Raw genomic sequence first — 20,996 nt, 5'->3', positions numbered from 1 at the left:
ATGTAAGAACAATATTTATATCCCAATGGATGTATTTTATAATTATATGGTAAAAATGAGACCAAGCACTTTTTCAGTAAGTGTGCTGGGACACTTTTGTATTTTTATATCTGATTTTGTAAGCATGTAGTTTTTAAGTGAGGTGAAACGTGAGAGTACTGGATTAGAGGCTGAAGTGAAGCATATGGAGTAGGTTGCTCTTCCCCAACCAGGCAGCCAAATCTTACAGACTAAGGCAGGAAGTGGCTGCAGTACTAAGTGTGGCCTTGAAGGGGACACTGCAGAGCTGTCCCACTTCCCACAGCCTGCTTCTCTGTATATTTATGTGAATGCCAGATCAGGGTTTTAGAGCCAGCAGGTGATGTCTCCCTGTTTGCATGCACTCACCTCACTCATTGAGTTTAACTGTCTCTTAGGAATGATCACCTAATATCACAGGGTGAGCTGAGCCTGAAAGGGGTTCAAAGGCCAGCTCTGACCTGTCCTTGGATCAGGCAACTGAAGGCCCTGTGGCTGCAGGCGGTACCTGCCATACAATGCAGTCTGGGGCAGCAGAGTAGGGGTCAAGTGGTGGCTGTCTACAGTGCTCGTGCAAGAGCTCTGGGAATGGAACCAGAAGAGGCTTAGCTTGCAGGGAAGCCTAGGAAGGAGTTGGTGGGAGAGACTTGAGGATGGGCTGAGTTAGAAGCCCAAGAAGATCAACTGAGCAAGGTGTGAGGTAGCCCTGTGGGAATAGAGATATGGGGTGAGGGTGAGGGCTGGAACAGACAGCTGTCTCATTAGTTAGCTCAGTTCAAGGGGAGGGACCAGGCTCCCTGACAGAAGGGTGAAGGGTTACTTGTTAGTCTGGAAGAGGAAGTCTGGGGAGGATCCTGTGCTAGGGGCTGAAGGCGTATTTGAGCCTGAGAACAGGGCTACAGATTTCTGAGCTCAGTGAGGGCTCTGCACCATTCTTTGGTTTGGATTTTTCCATTGGACTGGGACAGATCCCTAGAACGGGAGGAGTTGAGCTTTGGACCGGAAGGTCAATAGCATCACAGGCTTGTAGGCCTCTGTGAAGGACCATTGACCCGGAGGGGAAACTGAAGCCTGAAGCACTTCATGCCAGCCCAGTCCAAGCTGACCCTCTTGCATCTAGTCTGACCTCCTGCCTAGCTCAGGCCATCTCTCTTCACACAGTAATTCCTGCACCAGTGATTGAACTAGAGCCTGTCTAATAGAGCAGCCATTTTATACATCACATATGGAGGGCTAGTGAGTAATGCTGGACTGAAAGTTGTCAACTGGAAGGGGTCAAGCCCGTGGTGTAAAAGTGGCAGCAGTTCTCGCCACGTCTGTTGGCTGCATCTCCCCTGATCTCTGCTTCTAATGTATGTTCATCCAGATCCCAGTGCAGACAATGCAAAGCAAGACTGGAGTTTTCAAGAGGACCAGAGAACAGAAATAGATGGTATAGAGCTGGCAACTATGTAGACAGAGAGAAATATATAGAGCTCAGTATATGAGATCAAACGCATCCCACCAAAACACACTTGGATCTGACACCCTCTTATTGAGTCATTCCAAGAACCGCAGTCCAGAAGAGAGAAAAGAGCTTGTCATAAACAGATAGCTAAGGGTTAATGTCTCTTTCACCTGTAAAGGGTTAACAAACAACACCTGACCAGAGGACCAATCAGGAAACAAGATACTTTCAAATCTCAAGGGAGGGAAGTTTTGGGTGTGGGTCCTTTGTTCTGTGTCTGTGTGCTCTCTAGGCTCTGAGGGTGATCACACTATCTCCAGGCTCTCTAATCTTCTGTTTCCAAGTTGTAAGTACAGATAGAAAAACAATATAGGTTTTTACATTGTTTTCTGTATTTGCAAGTGTGTAGTTTGCTGGAAATGTTTAAATTGTATTTTTCTGAATAAGGCTGTTTATTCATTTTTTATAAGTTAACAGACCCTGTAATATTTTCATCTTGATTACAGAGACGATTTTTATGTCTTTTCTTTCTTTTTATTAAAAGCTTTCTTTTCAAGACCTGTTTGATTTTCTTTTCTAGTTGAGGCTCAAGGGGATAGGAATCTCTGTGCCAGGATTACTGTCTCTCTCAGGGAAAGACTGGGAGGGGGAAAAAGAAGGAGGGGGGAAGGTGAATTGTCCTCTCTGTTTTGTAATTCAAGGAGTTTAAGTACAGTAATCTTCCAGGGTAACCCAGGGAGGGGAAGCCTGGGAGGAGGTAAAGAGGGGGGAAGGGAAGTGGGTTATTTCCCTTTGTTGTGAGACTCAAGGCATCTGAGTCTTGGGGTCCCCAGGGAAGGTTTTGGTGAGACCAGAGTGTACCAGGCACTGGAATTCCTGGTTGGTGGCAGCACTACAAGATCTAAGCTGGTAATTAAGCTTAGAGGTTTCATGCAGGTACCCAAATTTTGGACGCTAAGGTTCAGATTTGGGAATTATACCTTATGACAGAGCTTTTTATTAGCAATTGTCTAACTTTAAAGCAGGAAATTCTGGCAGACAGAGGGGAGTGGGCCAAACCTGCAGACCCATACAAAGTCCTTCTAGAAATGCTCCCAGTCATCCAGAAGGTAAAGCCACCAGGAATATGTTCTGTTTCCACATGATGTGAAGAACGAGAAGCACTGAGTGGTAAGTAAATCTGTGAAACAGTCTCGCTGGCAATGGGACGCAATCAGCAGCAACACTACATCTCAGTACAGGGGGACCTGGCACAAGAAGAATAATGGAGGAACAGGAACCTGAAAGCTTCTATGTAACTGCAGGGAAATGAGAACAAGCTGCTAAAAATTCCAACGGTAGGAGGGGGAATGTTCCAAGAGCATTGAGCTTCATCCAGTATTTTTTTTCCCAGGCTTTCCTTGATGACGAGAGGGGGATGTCCTACTGCGTGTGTTTGGATTCAGATTGGCATAAATGGCCTGCTGATGTGAGGCTGTACATTTCACTGTGCCAGGAACAACCTCTTTTGTCGATCTTGAAGCCTGAAACAAAAGCACCATGAATCAGTGGACGCAGATTATTTTGGAGCGACTCCAGGCACCAGCGAAAAATGACCTCAACTGATTCTGTTGCACTTTCCTGTAGAGTTCATTAGCTGTTGCAACTAGATGACATTAGTGATTTTTAAGACAGAGGAAAAGGCTCTGTGCAGGACATTGTTCTCTCTAAGTTCTGCGCATGTGCACACAGATCCTAAACACCACGCACATGGTGAAACACCGCACACACAAGTTTTCACAGAAGAAATTTTTTGCGCACACAACCTGTCATAAATTAGAGGGAACATTGGTGCAGGAAGGGCCAGAGCAAAGAATTTGCCCACAGATTCTCTTCATTACTTAATTACTCCATCAGCTAGTGGGAAAATGTCTCTTTTCCATGGAAAATTAGGACAAACTCAAGTATTTTGGGCATTTCCATGGAAAACTTGGACTTGTCATCAAAAATATCAAATAACCCCAAACCAATTTTCTTTTGTTTTCAGCTACAAAAACCAAAAACAATTCCAGTTGAAAACTGTCCCAAACTGCAAAATGTTTCAGTTTTTGGATATTTGGTTTTCTGATGAAAAATCAAAACTTTGTGAGGAGGTCAGATGCTATGAATTCTTTTGTTGAAAATCCAATTTTCCATTGGAAAAATGGTGATGGAAAATATCTGACCAGCCTTATCCCCTGCTCTGGTCTCATGAAGAATTCTCATGCTGGTGACTTACACTCTCCAGCAGCACTCAGCTAACAGTGGTAACCATTGGGCTTTCTTCCTACCTGCGTCTCATGGATGGCATTTTCATAGAGATCCTCATCAGCTGCTGAGTCGGGTGTCTCCTCTATGGGCATGCAGATGGCTGCCTTACAAGAGGCTGCAGGATCACTGGTAAGGAAGGACGACGGGGTGTTTCCAGGTACCTGAAACAGGCACGTGAGGTGTTCAGAACAAGAAGAAACTCTGAGTCCCTTCTTCCCAAAGTGCCACACTATAGGACTAGAGAAGCCAGGGATCAGTTTCTCCTCTGCACCTTTGCTGAATGTGTTTGAATAACGATCCCTAAACAGAGTCGTCAGTGGGACTTAAATTTGACACTCTCAGCATTAAACACCACCACTTAACTCTGCTAAGTGGTAGTTGTAGTAAACTCTTTTATGTGGACCAGCCACTAGAGAGGGAGAAAGTCACACGTTGTGCTAGTGTGGGTTACATCTGCAGTTACTTCAGCACAGGGGAGACAGATGCCCCCTTTCGAGGGCTGATATTCAGCACTAGGTGACCGATCCTTGGAACACTGCCTTTCTCAACTTTTGAGCAATGTGTGAAATATTCTAAACTCAGGCATCTGCCTCGGGTCTGTCTTACCAGCCGATAGGGATGGAAGTTCTTTTCCCTTTGTCCAGTTGCTCCCTCAAGGGCTGAAAGAACCAGAAAGAGAAGTGCATCAAAGGAAGCCAAGCTATTTTTAGGTAGGTCTAGGTGTTTCTACGGCCCTCGGCACACCAATAGCTGAGCACCTCGATGCAGTGCCAGGTAAATGAAGGTCTCCTTGGAAAAGGCGTAACACTTAGCAATTTTTATCATCTAAGGGCTTTTTGAGAATGAGTTTGGTAAACAATGGACTGTCTGGGTATCTATGTAACCCACTGAACTTGGGTGACCCGGTGGTGCTAACATGGACTCAGGCCAGTGGTTTTCAACCTATTTACCATTGTGGGCTGCATCCAATACTACCTGGATGACCCTGAGGGTGTCACATGAGCCGCAGCGCTGTACTGATTGGGCTGCAAGCAGCCTGCAGGCCGCACATTGAGAACCATTCGCCTAAATAAACCAGGTGAACATCCCAGTACAGAAGTGGTTCTAAGTCTGTGGATCCCCAGATCCACTCTGCTTTTCACTGCACGTGGAAAGGGGTAACATTGACACTACAGCATGTTTGCCCTTCTTCCATAGCTCAGCCCCTTTCCTGCTACCAAGAAGTTAGGAGTCTGCGGGTATGTTTGCCAAGGAGAGGACAGAGCCAGGCAACACTACCCAGGGAGGACTTCCCATAGTTAAGCGCTGCAGAAACTTGCCAGAGAGTTTAACACTGGTCCGAGTGGCCTCAGCTTTGCATGGTGGGATCATTATGCCCCGCTTTGGGAGCATGTCTTGGGAGCCAGCGGTGCTGCCAAAGGAGAGTCGGCTGCCACCAGCAATGCAGAGAGACATTGGGACAAGGTGGCCTCAGGCTCTGCGTACTTGTAACTAGTGTGAGATGCCAGGGCTGCCCAGAGGATTCCAGGGCCTGGGGTCATCGGTGGTGGGGGACCCTGCTTCTGTGGTAATTCGGTGGCGGGGGTCCTTCTGCTCCGGGACCCACCATCAAGTGCCCCAAAGACACGTGGCGGGAGCCCCCTGCCGCCGAATTACCGCCGAAGCGGGACCCACCACCAAAGCGCCGCCGGGTCTTCAGGGCACTTCAGCGGCAGGTCCCGGAACGGAAGGACCCCCCACCGCCGAATTACTGCCGAAGACCCGGCTGCACTTTGGCGACGGGTCCCGCTTTGGCGGTAACTCGGTGGCAGGGGGTCCTTCCGCCTGGGAGAGAAAGAAGCTCCAGGGCCCGGGCTCCGTGGGAGTTTTCCGGGGCCCCTGGAGTGAGTGAAGAACCCCGCTCCAGGGGCCCCGAAAAACTCTCATGAGGGCCCCTGCTGGGCCTGGGGTCTGGGGCAAATTGCCCCACTTGCCCGCCCCTCTGGGCGGCTCTGGAGGTGCAAATAGAAGATCTTGGGCATGTGCCAGCAGCATTTAAACCCAGCAGGGTCATGTGGTTAATGTGGCTCCAGGGTAATGGAGTGCAAACAGGTAACCAGGTAAGTCACTTTGGTTGTGAATGACACCCCATGGGATAGAAGTCGGAGGGCGAATGCCATGGCTGTGGGTACAGTGGAATGGGGATGCCCTGATATAACCTCCACCAAAATAGTTAAGTTGCTTCCATAGAGATTTAATTTTTTGAAAGAAGGTGCAGGATAAACTGATATAAGACCATTTGTGTGTGGACACAAGACATTTCCTGCCGGGAGAAAGCGAAGTTAAACTGGTGCAGCTTTCTCATGTAGACAACCCCTGGCTCTTCTGCTTTGTGTGTGTGATACAGGCAGGGTGGGGAAAATCATTAACTTTCCTTTTGCTTTCTAAACAGCTGCAGGGTTCTTTCTTACCGTGTGCCAGAGCTAGTAAAAGAGAACTCCAGGGTTTTACCCCCATATATGAGGCTCATTAAAGCCTAGCTGCAGGTCACTGAAGCTAAGAGGAAAGATCAGTGTTACTCAGTACAAGGAGGTCTTACAGAGGTTGTTCCAAGAAGGAAGGAATTGGTCTCTTTGGGTACGTCTACACTGCACGATTATTTCGAATTAGCTTAAACCGATATTACAAAACAGATCTAATAAAATCGGTTTAGCGCGTCCACAGTGGGATCCCGAAATCGATTGTTTGCGTCCATGGTCCAAAGCTACCATCGATTTCAGGAGCGGTGCACTGTGGGTAGCTGTTCCTCAGCTATCCCATAGTTCCCACTTCCGTGTTGAGAGCACAGTGCCTGATGGGGCAGAAAACACTGCCCCGGGTGGTGCTGGGTACAGCCTCACCCCTCCCTTTGTGAAGGCAGCAGACAACCCTTTGGCGCCTTTTTCGCGGAGTGCATTGAGCAAACGCCATAGCACAGCAATCTTTCCCTTTTTTTTTTCACGTGGTGGTGGGGGGAAATAAACTGAGGAGCTGTTCCCTGAACCACGCCAGACACTGTGTTTGAACCTACAGACATTGGGAGCTCAGCCAAGAATGCAAATAATTTTCAGAGACTGCTGTGGACTGTGGGATAGCTGGAGTCCTCAGTACCCCCTCCCTCCCTTCATGAGCGTCCATTTGAGTCTCTGGCTTCCCGTTACGCTTGTCACGCAGCGCTGTGTATCCTGGAGTTTTTTATTCAAACGCTTTGGCATTTCGTGTTCTGTAACGGAGCTGGATACAACAGATTTGTCTCCCCATACAGCGATCAGACCTAGTATCTCCCGTACGGTCTATGCTGGAGCTCTTTTTCGATTTCAGACTGCATCGCCAGCCGTGCTGATCAGAGCTCCACGCTGGGCAAGCAGGAAATGTAATTCAAAAGTTCGCGGGGCTTTTCCTGTTTACCTGCCCGCTGCATCCGAGTTCAGATTGCTGTCCAGAGCGGTCAGTGCTGCACTCTGGGATGCCGCCCGGAGGCCAATAACGTCGATTTCCGTCCACATGAACCCTAATCCGAGTTATCACTATCGAATTTAGCGCTACTCCTCTCGTTTGGGAGGAATTCCAAAATCGATTTAAGGAGCCGTTTAACTCGATATTAATGACGACGTCGTGTGAACGGATATAGCGTTAAATCGGTATATCGGCCATTAAACTGATTTAAAGTCGCAGTGTAGACCTGGCCTTTGGTTCTGGCTATCAGAATCTGAGTAGCCCAGCTGTGGCTAATAAAGTCAGAAGTTCAGCAATTCCCAGAGTGCAAAACCCAAGCCAGCTTGGGGCTTTGGAGGGGCAGAAAGCCTTTGTAGCAGCCACTGGCAAAGAACTGGAGATTCCCCATCAGGTTAGTGAAAGACCCCCTACTGCTGTGTTTCTCAATTGTTTTCTTTTGATTTGTAATGGAACGTATGCACTTAAAAAAATTGCAGGCTTCTTAGAAATAAACATGCCCACCCATCCAATTAGCCTGTGGTAGGTGCCTATGCTAAGACTGGGATTGGGGGTTCTTGGGGTTTGATCCTGTCAAGATCTGCTGCCTTCCAATTTTCACACGTGTGAGGAGTTGCTGGGGTGGGAGTGACTGTGGCTAGATGCTTGTGATATATTTGGAGACAGTTTCTCTGCAGTTACATTTCGTGGAAGGAGCACTGCGGGTCAGAGAAATGAAACTGAACATGCAGGTTGCACTGAGCGAAGATTAAAATGGCTCATTACTTGGGAAAGTGCTTTTTTTTTTTTACCTTTGTTTCTCCTCTGCGACATCCTTCTAAACAGTACAACCATGAACAGAATCAGAAGTAGAGCCAGCAGGATGCATGGTGTCAGGATATGGAGGACTGGGTCTGTTGTACTAAAAGCAAGAGGAAAAGAGTCTGTTTCTACCTTGCTTGATACTTGCACTTTGTTTAGGCAGAATTTTAATCAAAGAGTTTGTTGCCTTTGACTGAGATGTGTGAATATTACCCCCATTTTGCAGAGAGAGAAACTGAGGCATGGAAGTTTAGTGACTCTCTCCAATGTGGTACAGTGAGACAGTGGAAGGGCTGGTAACAGCATGTGTCTCTCCTAACTCCCCGCTGTACAGTCTAAGCGCTAGTCCCTTGACTTCCACAGCCAGTTAATTTCCTAATGCTCAGCGAGGCAAAGCTGGGTTCAAATGGGAACTGGCAGCTAGTGATATGTGTGCTTTGTCTCATGTCTAGAAAACCTCTGGGTGCGATTACCTGTGGCCTCAGCCCCTGGAGTCCTGTGATGAGGGCAGAGTTTCAGCTTTCATTTTTTAAAGTCTCCAGCCCTCGTGGTTGCCAGGAAAGGCTTGCTGATGTGACCTGGGTGTGGCAGTGAAAATAGATCTGAACTGCCCCAGGCATCTCAATGAAAAGCTCACTTCAAGAGCCAGTGTTGGGCAGGGCCCTGCCTACTGCATGCCCCCTAGCAGAGAGCTTTGTGTGCTGCAGGAGAGGCGTGCAGTGAGTCCCTCCTGAGCAGTTACAGCCTGGTTGCTGGGATGCTGCCCCTCTTGCCTACCTGGGGGGAAAGGTGATTTCTCATGCAACTTTGATCCTCCCAAGGGGAGGGGATAAGTGGAGTCCTATGCCACTTTCCCTGCTGCTCCAGCCTTCAGGTGGAGGTGGTTCAGGGATGGGCTGGGAGGGGGCAGGCAGCTATGGGATCCTGTGTTGTGAAGTCACTGAGGCCCCAATTCCTTTAATCTAGTCCTGACTTCAATGCCGCTGCTTCAGCCCAAAGATGTGAGTTCATGTGCCTCCAATCGTGTTTGGTGCTGCCTTCTGGCAGACCCTAGATAGTGTTTGTCCTAGACTCAGAGTAACTGGCAGAGTTACATCACCGGCAGTTACAGCGCTGCTCAGAGAGCACTGAAGGGAAACTGCTGTTGTGTGTTCACACTGTCAGCTACCGGCGCAATAGTGCGCTCGCACTTGCGGCACTTGCATTGGTATTTGGAGCAGTGCACTCTGGGCAGCTATCCCACAGAGCATCTCTTCCTTTTCTGCCGCTAAGAGTTGTGGGAAGGCAGAGCGGGTCAAGGGGCATCCTGGGTCCTGTCCCAATGCCCCATGATGCATTGCTTCGCATCCCAGCAATCCCTGTGCTTCCATCCACATTTGGTGCCATCTTTCAATGGTTTGTGCACTGCGCGGTCTGTCTTTCCAAGCTGCAGGAATGGATCCCGCACTGTTGACCAATATGCTACTCGCTCTCACTAACACATCATGAGTGGCAATGGAGTATTCTTTAAACTACAAAGGCAGGAGGAGTTCAACATTGATCTCACCATGGGTAGTAGCTATGACATGAGATTGCTTGTGGAATTCACGGAGGTGCTGACCACAGTCGAACACTGCTTTTGTGCTTGGAAACAAGCACTGAGTGGTGGGATCACATCATGATGTATGTCTGGGATCATGAGCAGTGGCTGAAGAACTTTCAGATGAGGAAACCGTTCATGGGACCGGGTGATGAACTTGCCCCATCCCTGTGGCACAAGGACACGAGAATGAGAGCTGACCTGCTGTTGGAGAAGCACATGGCAATTGCACTGTGGAAGCTGGCTACTCCAGACTGCCACCCATCGGTTGCTAACCAGTTTGGAGTGGGAAAGTTGACTGGTGGACTCGTGTTGACGGAAGTGTGCGGGGCAATTAATCGCATCCTGGTCTGAAAGACCATGACTCTGGGCAACGTGTGTGACCTTGTGGATAGCTTTGCACAAATGGGCTTCCCTAACTGCAGAGGGGTGATAGATTGCACCCATATTCCAATTCTGGCACCAGACCATCTAGCCACCAAGTACTTTAATCAGAAAGGGTGTTTCTCTGTGGTTTGCCAGGCGCTTGTGGATCACAGTGGGCATTTCAGACATAAATGCAGGCTGGTCTGGAAAGGTGCATGACACACGCATCTTTCGGAACAGTGGCCTGTTCAAGAAGCTGCAAGCAGGGACTTTCTTCCCAGACCAGAAGATCACTGTAGGGGAAGTCAAAATGCCTATTGTGATCCTGGGAGACCCTGCCTACCCCTTAATGCTGTGGCTTTTGAAGCCATACATGGGGATCCTTGACAACAGGCTGAGCAAGTGCAGAATGACTTTTGACTGTGATTTTGGCCATTTAAAGGCCTGCTGGCGCTACCTATATGGACCTGGCTGATGACTATTTCTATGTTTATAGCCGCATGCTGTATACTCCGTAATATTTGTGATGGGAAGGGTAAAAGCTTCACTCTGGACTGGACCACTATGGCTCAGCACCTGGAGGCTGAATTTGGACAGGCAGAGACCAGGGCTATTAGAGGGGTGCAGCATGGGGCAGTAGGGATGCCTTGAGGCAGCAATTTGAAGCTGAAAGCCACTAATATTTGTTGCTATGCTTGAGAGTACAGTGTTTGTAATGCTAGGAGGTGATTGTGATTGGTGCAGACGATGCACTGTGAAAGTTTAAGAAAATTGCCTGTTGCTTTGCAGGGCTCTGTTTGCTTTCAATGAATGGAATAAAGATTGCTTTCAAACCAACACAATTCTTTTATTAAAAAAACAACCACCGGGGGAGAGAGACAAAATACCCACCTCAGCACTGAGGGGGATGAGGGAAGGGAGGGCCCAAGGAGGAGGTGGGGTCCAGGGACAGGTAAAGATTTGTGTATGTCCAAGTATCACATGCAACCTTGTCCTTTGGATTACAGTGCAGCGGGTACTGTTCTTCAGCAGGGCTAAACTTTAGAGGGACGGGTGTTGAGTGCAGTGGGTACTGGGGGTCCGCAGGGCTGGACTGTGACAGGGTGGGAGTGGAATGCAACGGGTACAGACTGGAGCCAGGAGGTTGATAACAGTGTGTTGGCAGTGTCTGTGGGGGCGCGTGGGAAAGAGTTTTGCGACAGCGGATGCAGGGGAGGGTGGGCATGGAGCTGCTTGGTTTGCAGGTGTAGTAGCGCCTGGAGTGTGTCCACCTGGCACTCCATAACACTCCATGGCTTCGTTCTGGCACACCATGTTCCCCTTTCAGTCCCTCTTCTTGCTGTCCTGACACTCCTTCAATTCTTGGTTTTCGGCCACAGAGTGCATCATGGCATCAAGCAGAAAGTCCTCTTTAGTTCATCTTGGCTGCTTTCTAATTCTGCGCTTTCTAATTCTGGGCTCCCAAGGTCATCTCTGTGGCTGTGAAGTCAAAATGCAACATTTTACAGAAGCAGTATTGGTTACAAGACACTGATTCAGTGATTTAAAACACAGCCACTGCTCCCATACCTGTCACTAACTGCTTGATCCCAGGCAAGCACACATGAGCCACAAGACCCCCACAATGGTGAGTAACCACAGGGGCAGGGGAAATCCGTGTTCCAGGACTGTACTGTACACTGGCCATGTGGCTCTGGGGGAGAGCCAGCACTGTAGGGGGGGCCTTATAACCGTTTCTGTCCCCACATTTTCCACAGGCTGGGTTCATCTGGAAGGCATCTCACTGCTGAAGGTGAGCAAGGAGTCAAGGGAGGGTCTTCTCCAAGACTGCGGCTTCCGCCCTGGCCCTTATGCAGCTTGCCTGTGTGCAGCAATGGTCTCTGCCCCTCCCCACAGTGACGACAGAGTGGTATGGGAAAGTTACCCTTAATGGGGCAAGAGACAAAGCAGCTCTGCAAAGAACCTGCGGCAGTGGATTGCCCAGTATCTCCATGAGAGTTTCCTGGAGATCTCTGAGCCAGATTCCCGTGAAGTGTGGGAGTCAATCAACAGCCTGTTGCGCCGCTCAGACTATGCATGTGGTGGCACGTGCATCATACAGACACAAGCCTGATTTCTGCAGCCCTCCTGCCCCCAACAACTTGCTTCAGCAATTCCCAAAATCAAAGCTACTTACCAGGGGCCTCCTTTCCTGTTTGCACTTCACCAAGCTCCGACTGCTGTGACTGGCTAGTCTCTTCTGGGGTAGAGAAGAGCTCCTGGCTGCATGCATCTTTGACCTCTGAGTCATTCTCTGCCTCTGGGTCCCTCTCCACATCCTCATCCAAGATTTCCTCCTCCTGTCTCAGTCCACTCTTGACTGGCACGCGAGCCACCAAAGTATCCACAGCGGCCTTCACAGTGGAGGTGAGGTCGCCACCGAGTATCGCGTCCAGCTCTTTGTAGAACTGGCAGTTCGTGGGTGTAGTGCCAGAGCAGAGGTTTGCCTCCTGCGCCTTGTGATAGGCATTCAGCAACTCCTTCACTTTGACCCCGCACTGTAGTGTGTTCTGGTCATGGCTCCTTTCTGTCATGCATTGTGAAATCTGTCCACAGGGATCATAATTCCTACAGCTGGAGCGCAGCTGGGAGTGGACAACCTCTTCTTCACAAATACTGATGAGGACCAGCAGCTTGGCATTGCTCCAGGTGGGGGATCTCCTGGTGCATGGAGCAGGCATGGTCACCTGGAAAGATGCGCTGAGACCACTGTATGCATCACCGAGCAAACAAGAAAAGGACTTGCAAAATTCCCAAGGAATTTAAGGGGTGAGACTCATGGTTAGTCTCCTGAAAGCAGGGCAGTAGAGTTCAGTTTCTGTTCACTAAGTGGCTTGGCAGTGTATACACCTCAGGAGTTACAGCACAGAAAGCTGCTTTACTGCGCAGAAGCTTGCCAGTGTAGACAGATGCTATTGGAGTTGAGCTTGTCTCTAAACCTCCAGCACTATAGGTGTCCTCTGAAGGGAGTGTCTGCCCTCCAAGGGCAGCATAGAAGCCCCGGTTGTGCCAGAACGCTCCATGAAACAGGCTTCCCCACAGTGCCTTTTTGTCAGGAGCTGTGGGTCTTAACAGCTGATATGTTCCAGCGTGCCACCAGAACGCAAACCTGAACTTTGACCGAAGACTCCAGTCTGGGGATCTGAGTGAGAAAACCCAAAGGGTCCTGACTGGTTCCCTACTTCTATTTAAACTGTGCAGAGGTACAGGAAATGGTCTGTGCAACTGGGTTTTTCCATGCTTAGGTCTGCCTCCCCTGGGCTGCCAGCTCCTGGTACCTGACATAGGCACCGACTCCGTGGGTGCTCCAGGGCTGGAGCACCCATGGGGAAAAATTAGTGGGTGCTCTGCACCCACCAGCAGCCAAGCTCCCCTCCCACCACCCCACCTCCTTCTCTGCCTCCTCCCCTGAGTGTGCTGCATCCCTGCTCCTCTGCCTACCTCCCAGTGCTTCTCAGCCACCGTCGAACAGCTGTTAGGCCACTCCGGGGGGTGGGGAGAGGAGGAATGGGAATATGGCATGATCAGGAAAGGAGGCACGGAGGAGGGGGCCAGAGTGGAGATTTGGGGAAGGAGTCAGAATAGGGGAAGAGAGGGGGTGGAGTTGCGGTGGGGACTTTGGGGAAGGGGTTGGAATTGGGGTGAGGCCTCATAGAAGGGGTGGAGTTGGGGCACGGCAGGGGGCAGATGAGGGAGCAGAAGTCAATGCCCATGATACCTGACTCTGACATCCTGATCTGGGGCACCCTGTGAGCCTGGGCCTCTGGTCTGTTTTGGACTCTGATCTCCTGGTAACACCTTACTCTTGGTCTGCCATCTGGCCTATCTCAGATACAGGTCTCCTAGTATCCAGACCTGGCCTGGCTCCTCCTCTGACCACTAGGTCAGACTTCCCACATTCTGGTCGTGACCCCTCTAGAATGTCCCTGGACACTCACCCTGCACGAGGGTCCCTGCTGTGAACGGTGGAGGTGGAGGTGGATTCAGCCACTTCAATGAGTTTCCTTTCAGATGGACTGCCCCTGGAGGCAGCATGAACTGTTGTCTCTCTCGTTGGTGCTGGTGGTGGCGAGGCAGGAACAGCTGTGAACAGGCAGACTTAGCTGCGTTAAGTCTTCTGACTTTTGCAGAATATTTTGGCTTCATATTAACTGAGTATGTACCTGACTTTGCTTTCAGGGTATTGAACACCCTGTTTCTGCATTTGCTGGATGACTCCTATTAATAATACCTAGCTCTTACATAGCAGCAACGTCTGGCGCTTTGGTTTTAATCCTGTGGCTCTACTTATATCTCCTGGTTTATTTCTTGTGGACTGAAACTGCAAATAGCTATTAAAGATTTAGAAAGATGAAGTTTGGTTTCCTGTGCAGTGATCGCTGCCCTGTTGCATACCCTTACAAATACAGTATTAACGGCCTGACTACGACGCATGCAAAGCGCCAATTAACTTGTAACGAGAGTCTGACTTTCAGCAAAAATATCCCAGCTCAGGACGGACACAGTCAAGTTGCTGCTGCACATGTGTGACTTAAATGTTCTGTTTTGTTACTAGGCTCTCTATCTGCCGGCTGTTTCTAGCCTCCTCTCTTCTTCCCCAGGCCATCCTAGCTCAAGTCAGTATTTGTTCTCCTACAGCGATCTGTGGCACTTATTTATACTGGAACATGGGAATTGTCATACTGGATCAAACCAGTGGTCCATGTCGCTGTGCCTCTGACAGTGGCCACTATTTTAGAGGAAGGGGCAAGATTCCCATAATTAGGGAATAATCTGCTCATAAGGGAGCTGAAAGGAGTGTCCCCTCGTTTGGTGGTTGGTTTTTGCCCTGAAGCAGGAGGGTTTATGTCTCTTATACATTTCTCTTCGGTTTAGGCCTGGTCTAAAAAACAGAGTTGCACTGATTTAACTACACGTGACTTTAAACCAATTTAGTTAAACTGGTACAACTTTGTGCATGGACCCTCCTAGACCCCAGGTTTAAAATTGTTTTTATCAGTTTAGCTTACATACAAACGTGCACTGCAATAATTACGTCTGGTTACAGTTCACACCCCTTGTTCCAGCATAAGCCTGTGTGCGGACTTAAGCCAGTAAAAATCAAAGAAGACTCATGCAGGGACTTACCTGGAAGAACATTCACTTTCACAGGGAACATGAGATCCCATCCCAGTCTGTCTATCCCACACCAGTAAGTCCCGGAGTCTCTCTCTGTGAGGTTTTTCATGGTCACTATGAATGTGCAGAAAGTGTGAATGTCTTTGATGGAGACTCTGTCGTGCTTCACCATTGCCTCTGACCCTGTTGTAACAACGACAAGGCAGGATGTCCAAGTTGTTCCTCTGCACCAGTATTTAATATAATTCTCGTAGCCTCTGCCATACCAACACTGTACAGTGAGCACTCCATCCAGGGGACCTCTTACCTCTTGAGGGCCAATCAAGGCCCAACATCCTACAAAAAAAAATCCAGAAAGAAATGGAGATAAGAACAGCCATACTGGGTCAGACCAAGGTCCATCTAGCTCAGTATCCTTTCTTCCTACAGTGACCAGTGCCAAATGCTTCAGAGGGAATGAACAGAACAGATGGATATAAACTGGCCATCAACAAGTTTAGGCTTGAAATTAGATGAAGGTTTCTAACCATCAGAGGAGTGAAGTTCTGAACAGCCTTCCTAGAGTAGAGCGGGCAAAAACCCTGACCGTCTTCAAGACTGAGCTTGATAAATTTATGGAGGGGATGACAAGACTGCCTATAACAGCATCTAGCCGATCTGCACCAGCTATTAGCAAAAATCTCCAACGGCTGGAGATGGGACACTAGATTGGGAGGGCTTTGAGTTACTGCAGCCAATTCTTTCCCAGGTGTCTGACTGGTGGGTCTTGCTCACATGCTCAGGGTTTAACTGACCACCATATTTGGGATTGGGAAGGAATTTTCTCCTGGGTCAGATTGGCAGACACCCTGGAGTTTTTTTTGCCTTCCTCTGCAGCATGGCACATGGATCACTTGCAGGTTTAAACTAGTGTGAATGGTGGATTCTGTGTCACTGGACATTTTTAAACAGTTATTTTGAGAACTTAGTAACTCAGCCAGAGGTTATGGGTCTATTACAGGAGTGGGTGGCTGAGGGTCTGTGGCCTGCGATGTGCAGGTCAGACTATACGATCATTATGGTCTCTTCTGACCTTAAAGTCTGAGTCTATGAGAACAGGACAATTTTTTGACTGATCCATCCTGTCCTCCCAGCCCAGCTTCTGGCAGTCAGAGATTTAGGGACACCTAAAGAATTGGGTTGCATCTCTGACCATTTTGGTTAATAGCCATTGATTGACCTATCCTCCATGAACTTATCTAATTCTTATTTTGATCCTAGTTATATTTTTGGCCTTCACACATCCTCTGGGGATGAGCTCCACAGGCTGACCTGTGTACTGTGGGAAGAAGTACTTCCTTATGTGTGTTTTAAAAGTGCTATCTGTTGATTTCGTTAAGTGATCCCAGGTTCTTGTGTTTATATAAAGGAGTAAGTAAGACATCCCTATTCATACTCACCCCTCTTAGTCACCTCCTTTCTAAAATCTTTTTAATTTCTCCATGTCTGGAAGCTGTTCCCTAATCATTTTTGTTGCCCTTCTCTGTCCTTTTTCCAAATCCAATTTACGTTTTGAGATGGGGTCACCAGACTGGCAAAAGTTATTGAAGGAGTGAGAGCACCATGGATTCATAGAGCGGCATTATGTTATTGTCATTATCTATCCCTTTCCTAAAGGTTCCTAACATTGTTCTCTTTTTTTGACTGCTGCTGCACATTGAGCAGATGTTTTCAGTGAACTATCACAATGACTCCAAGATCTTTCTTGAGGGGTAACAGCTATTTTAGACCCCATTGTTCTGTGTATATAGTTGGGATTATGTTTTCCAATGTGAATTACTTTGCATTTTTCAACATTGAATTTCATCTGATATTTTGTTGCCCAGCCACCCAGTTTTGTGAGATCCCTTTGTAGTTCTTCACACTGTGCTTTGGACTTAACTATCCTGAATAATTTTGTATCCCCTGCAAACTTTGCCATCTCACCGTGTACCCCTTTTTCCAGATCACTTCTGAAGATGTTGAACAGCACTGGTCCCAGTACAGATCCTGTCTTCACTGTGAAAGATGTTTGTTCCTATCCTTTTTCCTATCTTTTAACAATTACTGATCTATGAGAGGACCTTCCCTCTTAACCCATGACTGCCTACTTTGCTTAAGAGGCTTTGGTGAGGGACCTCATCAAAGGCTTTCTGAAAGTCCAAGTACGCTATATCTGTTAGATCACCTTTGTCCATGTGCTTGTTGACTCAAAGAGGATGATTTTCCTTTACAAAAACTATGGTGACTCTTCCCTACCATATTGTGTTCATATGTGGCTAATTCTGTTCTTTACTGTAGTTTCAACCAATTTGCCTGGTACTTAATTTAGGCTTATTGGCCTGTAATTACCAGGATTGCTCTGGAGCCTGTTTTTTAAAAATCTGTGTCATATTGGCTATCTACCAGTCATCTGTTACCAAGGCTGATTTAAGCTATAGGTTACATCTCGCAGTTGCTAGCTGCAATTTAACATTTGAGTTCCTTCAGAACTCTTGGGTGAATACCATCTTGTCCAAGGTGCATATTACTGTTTAATTTATCAATATTTTCCAAAACCTTCTCTACTGATACCTCAATCTGGGACAGTTCCTCAGATTTGTCACGTAAAAAGAATGGCTCTGGTGTGGGAATCTCCCTCACATCCTCTGCAGTGAAGATTGTTGCAAAGAATTCATTCAGCTTCTCTGCAAATGGCCTGGTCTTCCCTGAGTGCTTCTTTAGCACCTCGATCATCCAGCAGCCCAATAATTAATAATTTTTGGTTTTGGAAGCAGAGAAGATTTATAAATAGCATCAGGATGAGGAAACAATCTGACTGGCTGGTAGTACTGTCTGCATGTTTACAGTTGGACAGTTCAGGACTAGTTAGCTGTATCTTCCTATCTTGTGTAGATTCCCATGTATCAAAAGAAAACAGTGGCTTGGCTGTCCAAAAATAGACTAAATGTTTTCCTTTTTTGGGTTTTTTTTTTTTCTCACTTGTGTGGGGAAGATGGGATCATCGGTTATACCTTCCTCCTCCAGCCCTACCTAAATATCTTCTCCGAAGTTAACTAATAACCTTAGTTCCAAAGTGCTGTGTTAAATCTCCCCCCCCCCCCCCCACACACACTCTCATCTAGGATAGTGACACAAACATTCTGCCTCTTTGGCTCCACTTTTCCACACCTTTTATTATTTAAAAAAAAAAAAAATCAATGGCCAGAAGTGGAAAAACACCAGTGTGTCCTTTAACCTAATATAGGTAAGATGTGCCGACATTATCTAGCATTTTATTTATTTAGATTTAGATGATATAAAGATGCCTCTTCATGGCTATAGGCACCCTAACACATCATTACTAATAAGATTGCAACTAGCATTAAAGTAATCACCAGGAACTACCTACCAAACTCCTTTCAATTCCTTCGCTGTGCAGTAAGTATTAGAAACCTAGAGAGGGGAGGGGGACACTTCTGACTAATAGCAATATGATCCTTAAGGGAAGAAGTGTTTCTACTGCTGTGATAGGTCTGAGCATGGAGAGGAAATTCCATACACAGCCACTAGGACAGGTGATAGAAGGAGGGGAAACAGGCTGTTCAGCAGGGCTTTGTTACATCTATGTTGCACAGAAGAAGACAAAATGAATAAGAAACAAATATAGAAAATTTTTAAACATCCACTTGTATACTCCTAACATTTGTAGGATACCCAACAATGAGCATCAAGAAAACTGTGTCTTCTCACTAAAGTTAGGCCAAGAGCTCACAAAAGAGTCGTGATTTTTGAGTACCCCATTTGCAACCCCTTTGAAGAGTTCTGAATTTTCAAGAAGTGCTGAGCACCCATGCTTCACAATTGCTGCGCGGGGGGAGGCCTTCGAGATACTCAAAATCACTAGTGACTTTATATAACCTTGGGCTGGATTCTCAAACATCCGCACAGACCGGTTTGGAAGACAACTCGCTAACTACCCCAGCTGACCGTGTTACCCAAGCTAATCTCCAAATCAGGAATTCCTAGCCAATGCTGTACCCAAAAGCAATACTCCTCAACCAAAATACTTTCACAGAAATGAACATGTTCATTTATAATCAAGGGAAATGCCTTTCTGTCCTAACAATTTTCCAGTCCTTTTTATCATTGTGCTAGACTACAGGCATGTTGCAGCAAACGTTTTGTTTATGATCAGATATATCAGCAGGTGAGTAAACCTAATACCCCCAAAGTAATTTTTCTAATGGTATATCCCAATGTGCATATGCACACTGGTTGTACGCATTAGGGACAGAACTGCCATCAGTCATATTGCTAACAATAAATTATCAGCCCAGCAAAGTGCATGAAGCTTAGAGTAGAGGAGAGGTGTTAATGTTACAGTTCAAACCTCCTGACCTTTCAGCAGCAGGCAAGCATGGAAATATTTGAAGATCATTGACAGGCAAGTACTAACATTCTATGGTACCTGAATGTTTCCAAACCACTTAGAGCACGTTCAAAAATGCTACCTTATCTACAGCAGATCAAAGGGCAGATTTTACAAAGGTATTTCGGCAAGTAAAGCTGTAGCTAGATTCCTAGTGGGGTTTACAAAAGTGCCTAATGTGACTCTAAGTCGGGGTAGGCAACCTATGGCACGGGTGCCGAAGGCGGCACGAGAGCTGATTTTCGGTGGCACTCACACTGCCCGGGTCCTGGTCACCGGTCCGGGGGGCTCTGCATTTTAATTTAATTTTAAATGAAGCTTCTTAAGCATTTTAAAAACCTTATTTACTTTACATACAACAATTGTTTAGTTATATATTATAGACTTATAGAAAGAGAGCTTCTAAAAACATTAAAATGTATTACCGGCACGCGGAACCTTAAATCAGAGTGAATAAACGAAGACTTGGCACAGCACTTCTGAAAGGTTGCCGACCCCTGGGCTAGATGCTTAGGCTGCTTATATGTGTTTTGCAAAGCCCACTAGGTGCCTAAGTCCTGTTGACTTTCAATGAGACTTCAGCACTTGGATTAAATCACTTAGCAGCCAGAGTCCCATTTGCAAAGTCTCTGGAGCAGTATTGAAAACTTTCCCTTAATGCTTCAGCTCTTAGATTAAAAACCAGTTCCAGATGGAGTTCTGCAGTTTGGGTTCCTATCTGGAGACAGCTTCTGGGAATTTATTCTTTAGCCAAAATGTTCAAACTTGTGTGTCTAAAATTAGGCATCTAAATGCAAGTTTAAATTTGGGTACGCAGGTTTGAAACCATTGCCTTGGTTCCAACAATCCCTTCCTAGTAATATCCTCCTCCCACCGACACTGATGACAAAAATCCCATAGCAGGATTCTTAGGCCTTTGCCCTCACTCCACTGACCTCTAAAGAACAACTTCTCACCTGGGAAAACAATCCAGCCCCAGCCAGGGAAAATTCTCATTGTCCTGGTTCCTTCTCCAAGCAGCAGAAAGCCAAATGGAAAGTAACGTGCTCTGCAATAAGCTGAGTTTTCTATGTGGGCCTAAGCCAGCCAGGACCACCTTTTTCCTCTAATAGGCTGCAGTAAAAGCATGACCCCTTATGGACAATTTATTTAATTTTAGTTTATGAGTTCCTGTTTTTGACCGCTTCGCTTTCTTCTGAGAGGAGTAGATGCTGCTCACTCTTCTTTGTGGTTGGGTTATTTTGGGAGGGAGTGTCACGTCAGCTGTTTTTAAACTTCTGTTTATATTTTCTTCACAATCGGACGTGTTTTTTGAACTCCTGCATCCTGTTCTCATAATGGAATGTCTAATCATGCCCCAAAAGCATGAACAGTAACTGTGTATGGTACTTACATCATGAGGCCTAAAACAAGATCATAGTGGATCACAAGCTAAATAT

General features: G+C 47.1%; 1 protein-coding gene across 1 annotated transcript; it reads right to left on the bottom strand.

Moving 5' to 3' along the window:
• Positions 1–1,924: 1,924 nt before the first annotated feature.
• On the bottom strand, positions 1,925–20,683 carry LOC116827513 (CMRF35-like molecule 9). The gene is made up of 7 exons (XM_032785102.2): positions 20,514–20,683; positions 15,138–15,464; positions 13,949–14,093; positions 8,017–8,126; positions 4,361–4,413; positions 3,775–3,915; positions 1,925–2,988 (listed from the first exon to the last, which is right to left on the bottom strand). Exons 1-7 carry the CDS (start codon positions 20,551–20,553, stop codon positions 2,836–2,838), a joined length of 969 nt encoding a protein of 322 aa, XP_032640993.1. The 5' UTR covers positions 20,554–20,683; the 3' UTR covers positions 1,925–2,835.
• Between the last annotated feature and the right edge of the window lie 313 nt (positions 20,684–20,996).

This window comes from Chelonoidis abingdonii, chromosome 13 (assembly GCF_003597395.2).
Source record: "Chelonoidis abingdonii isolate Lonesome George chromosome 13, CheloAbing_2.0, whole genome shotgun sequence".
Lineage (NCBI taxonomy): Eukaryota > Metazoa > Chordata > Testudines > Testudinidae > Chelonoidis > Chelonoidis abingdonii.
The sequence above is the reverse complement of the archived record's forward strand: the minus strand, read 5'-3'. Positions and strand labels throughout refer to the sequence as shown.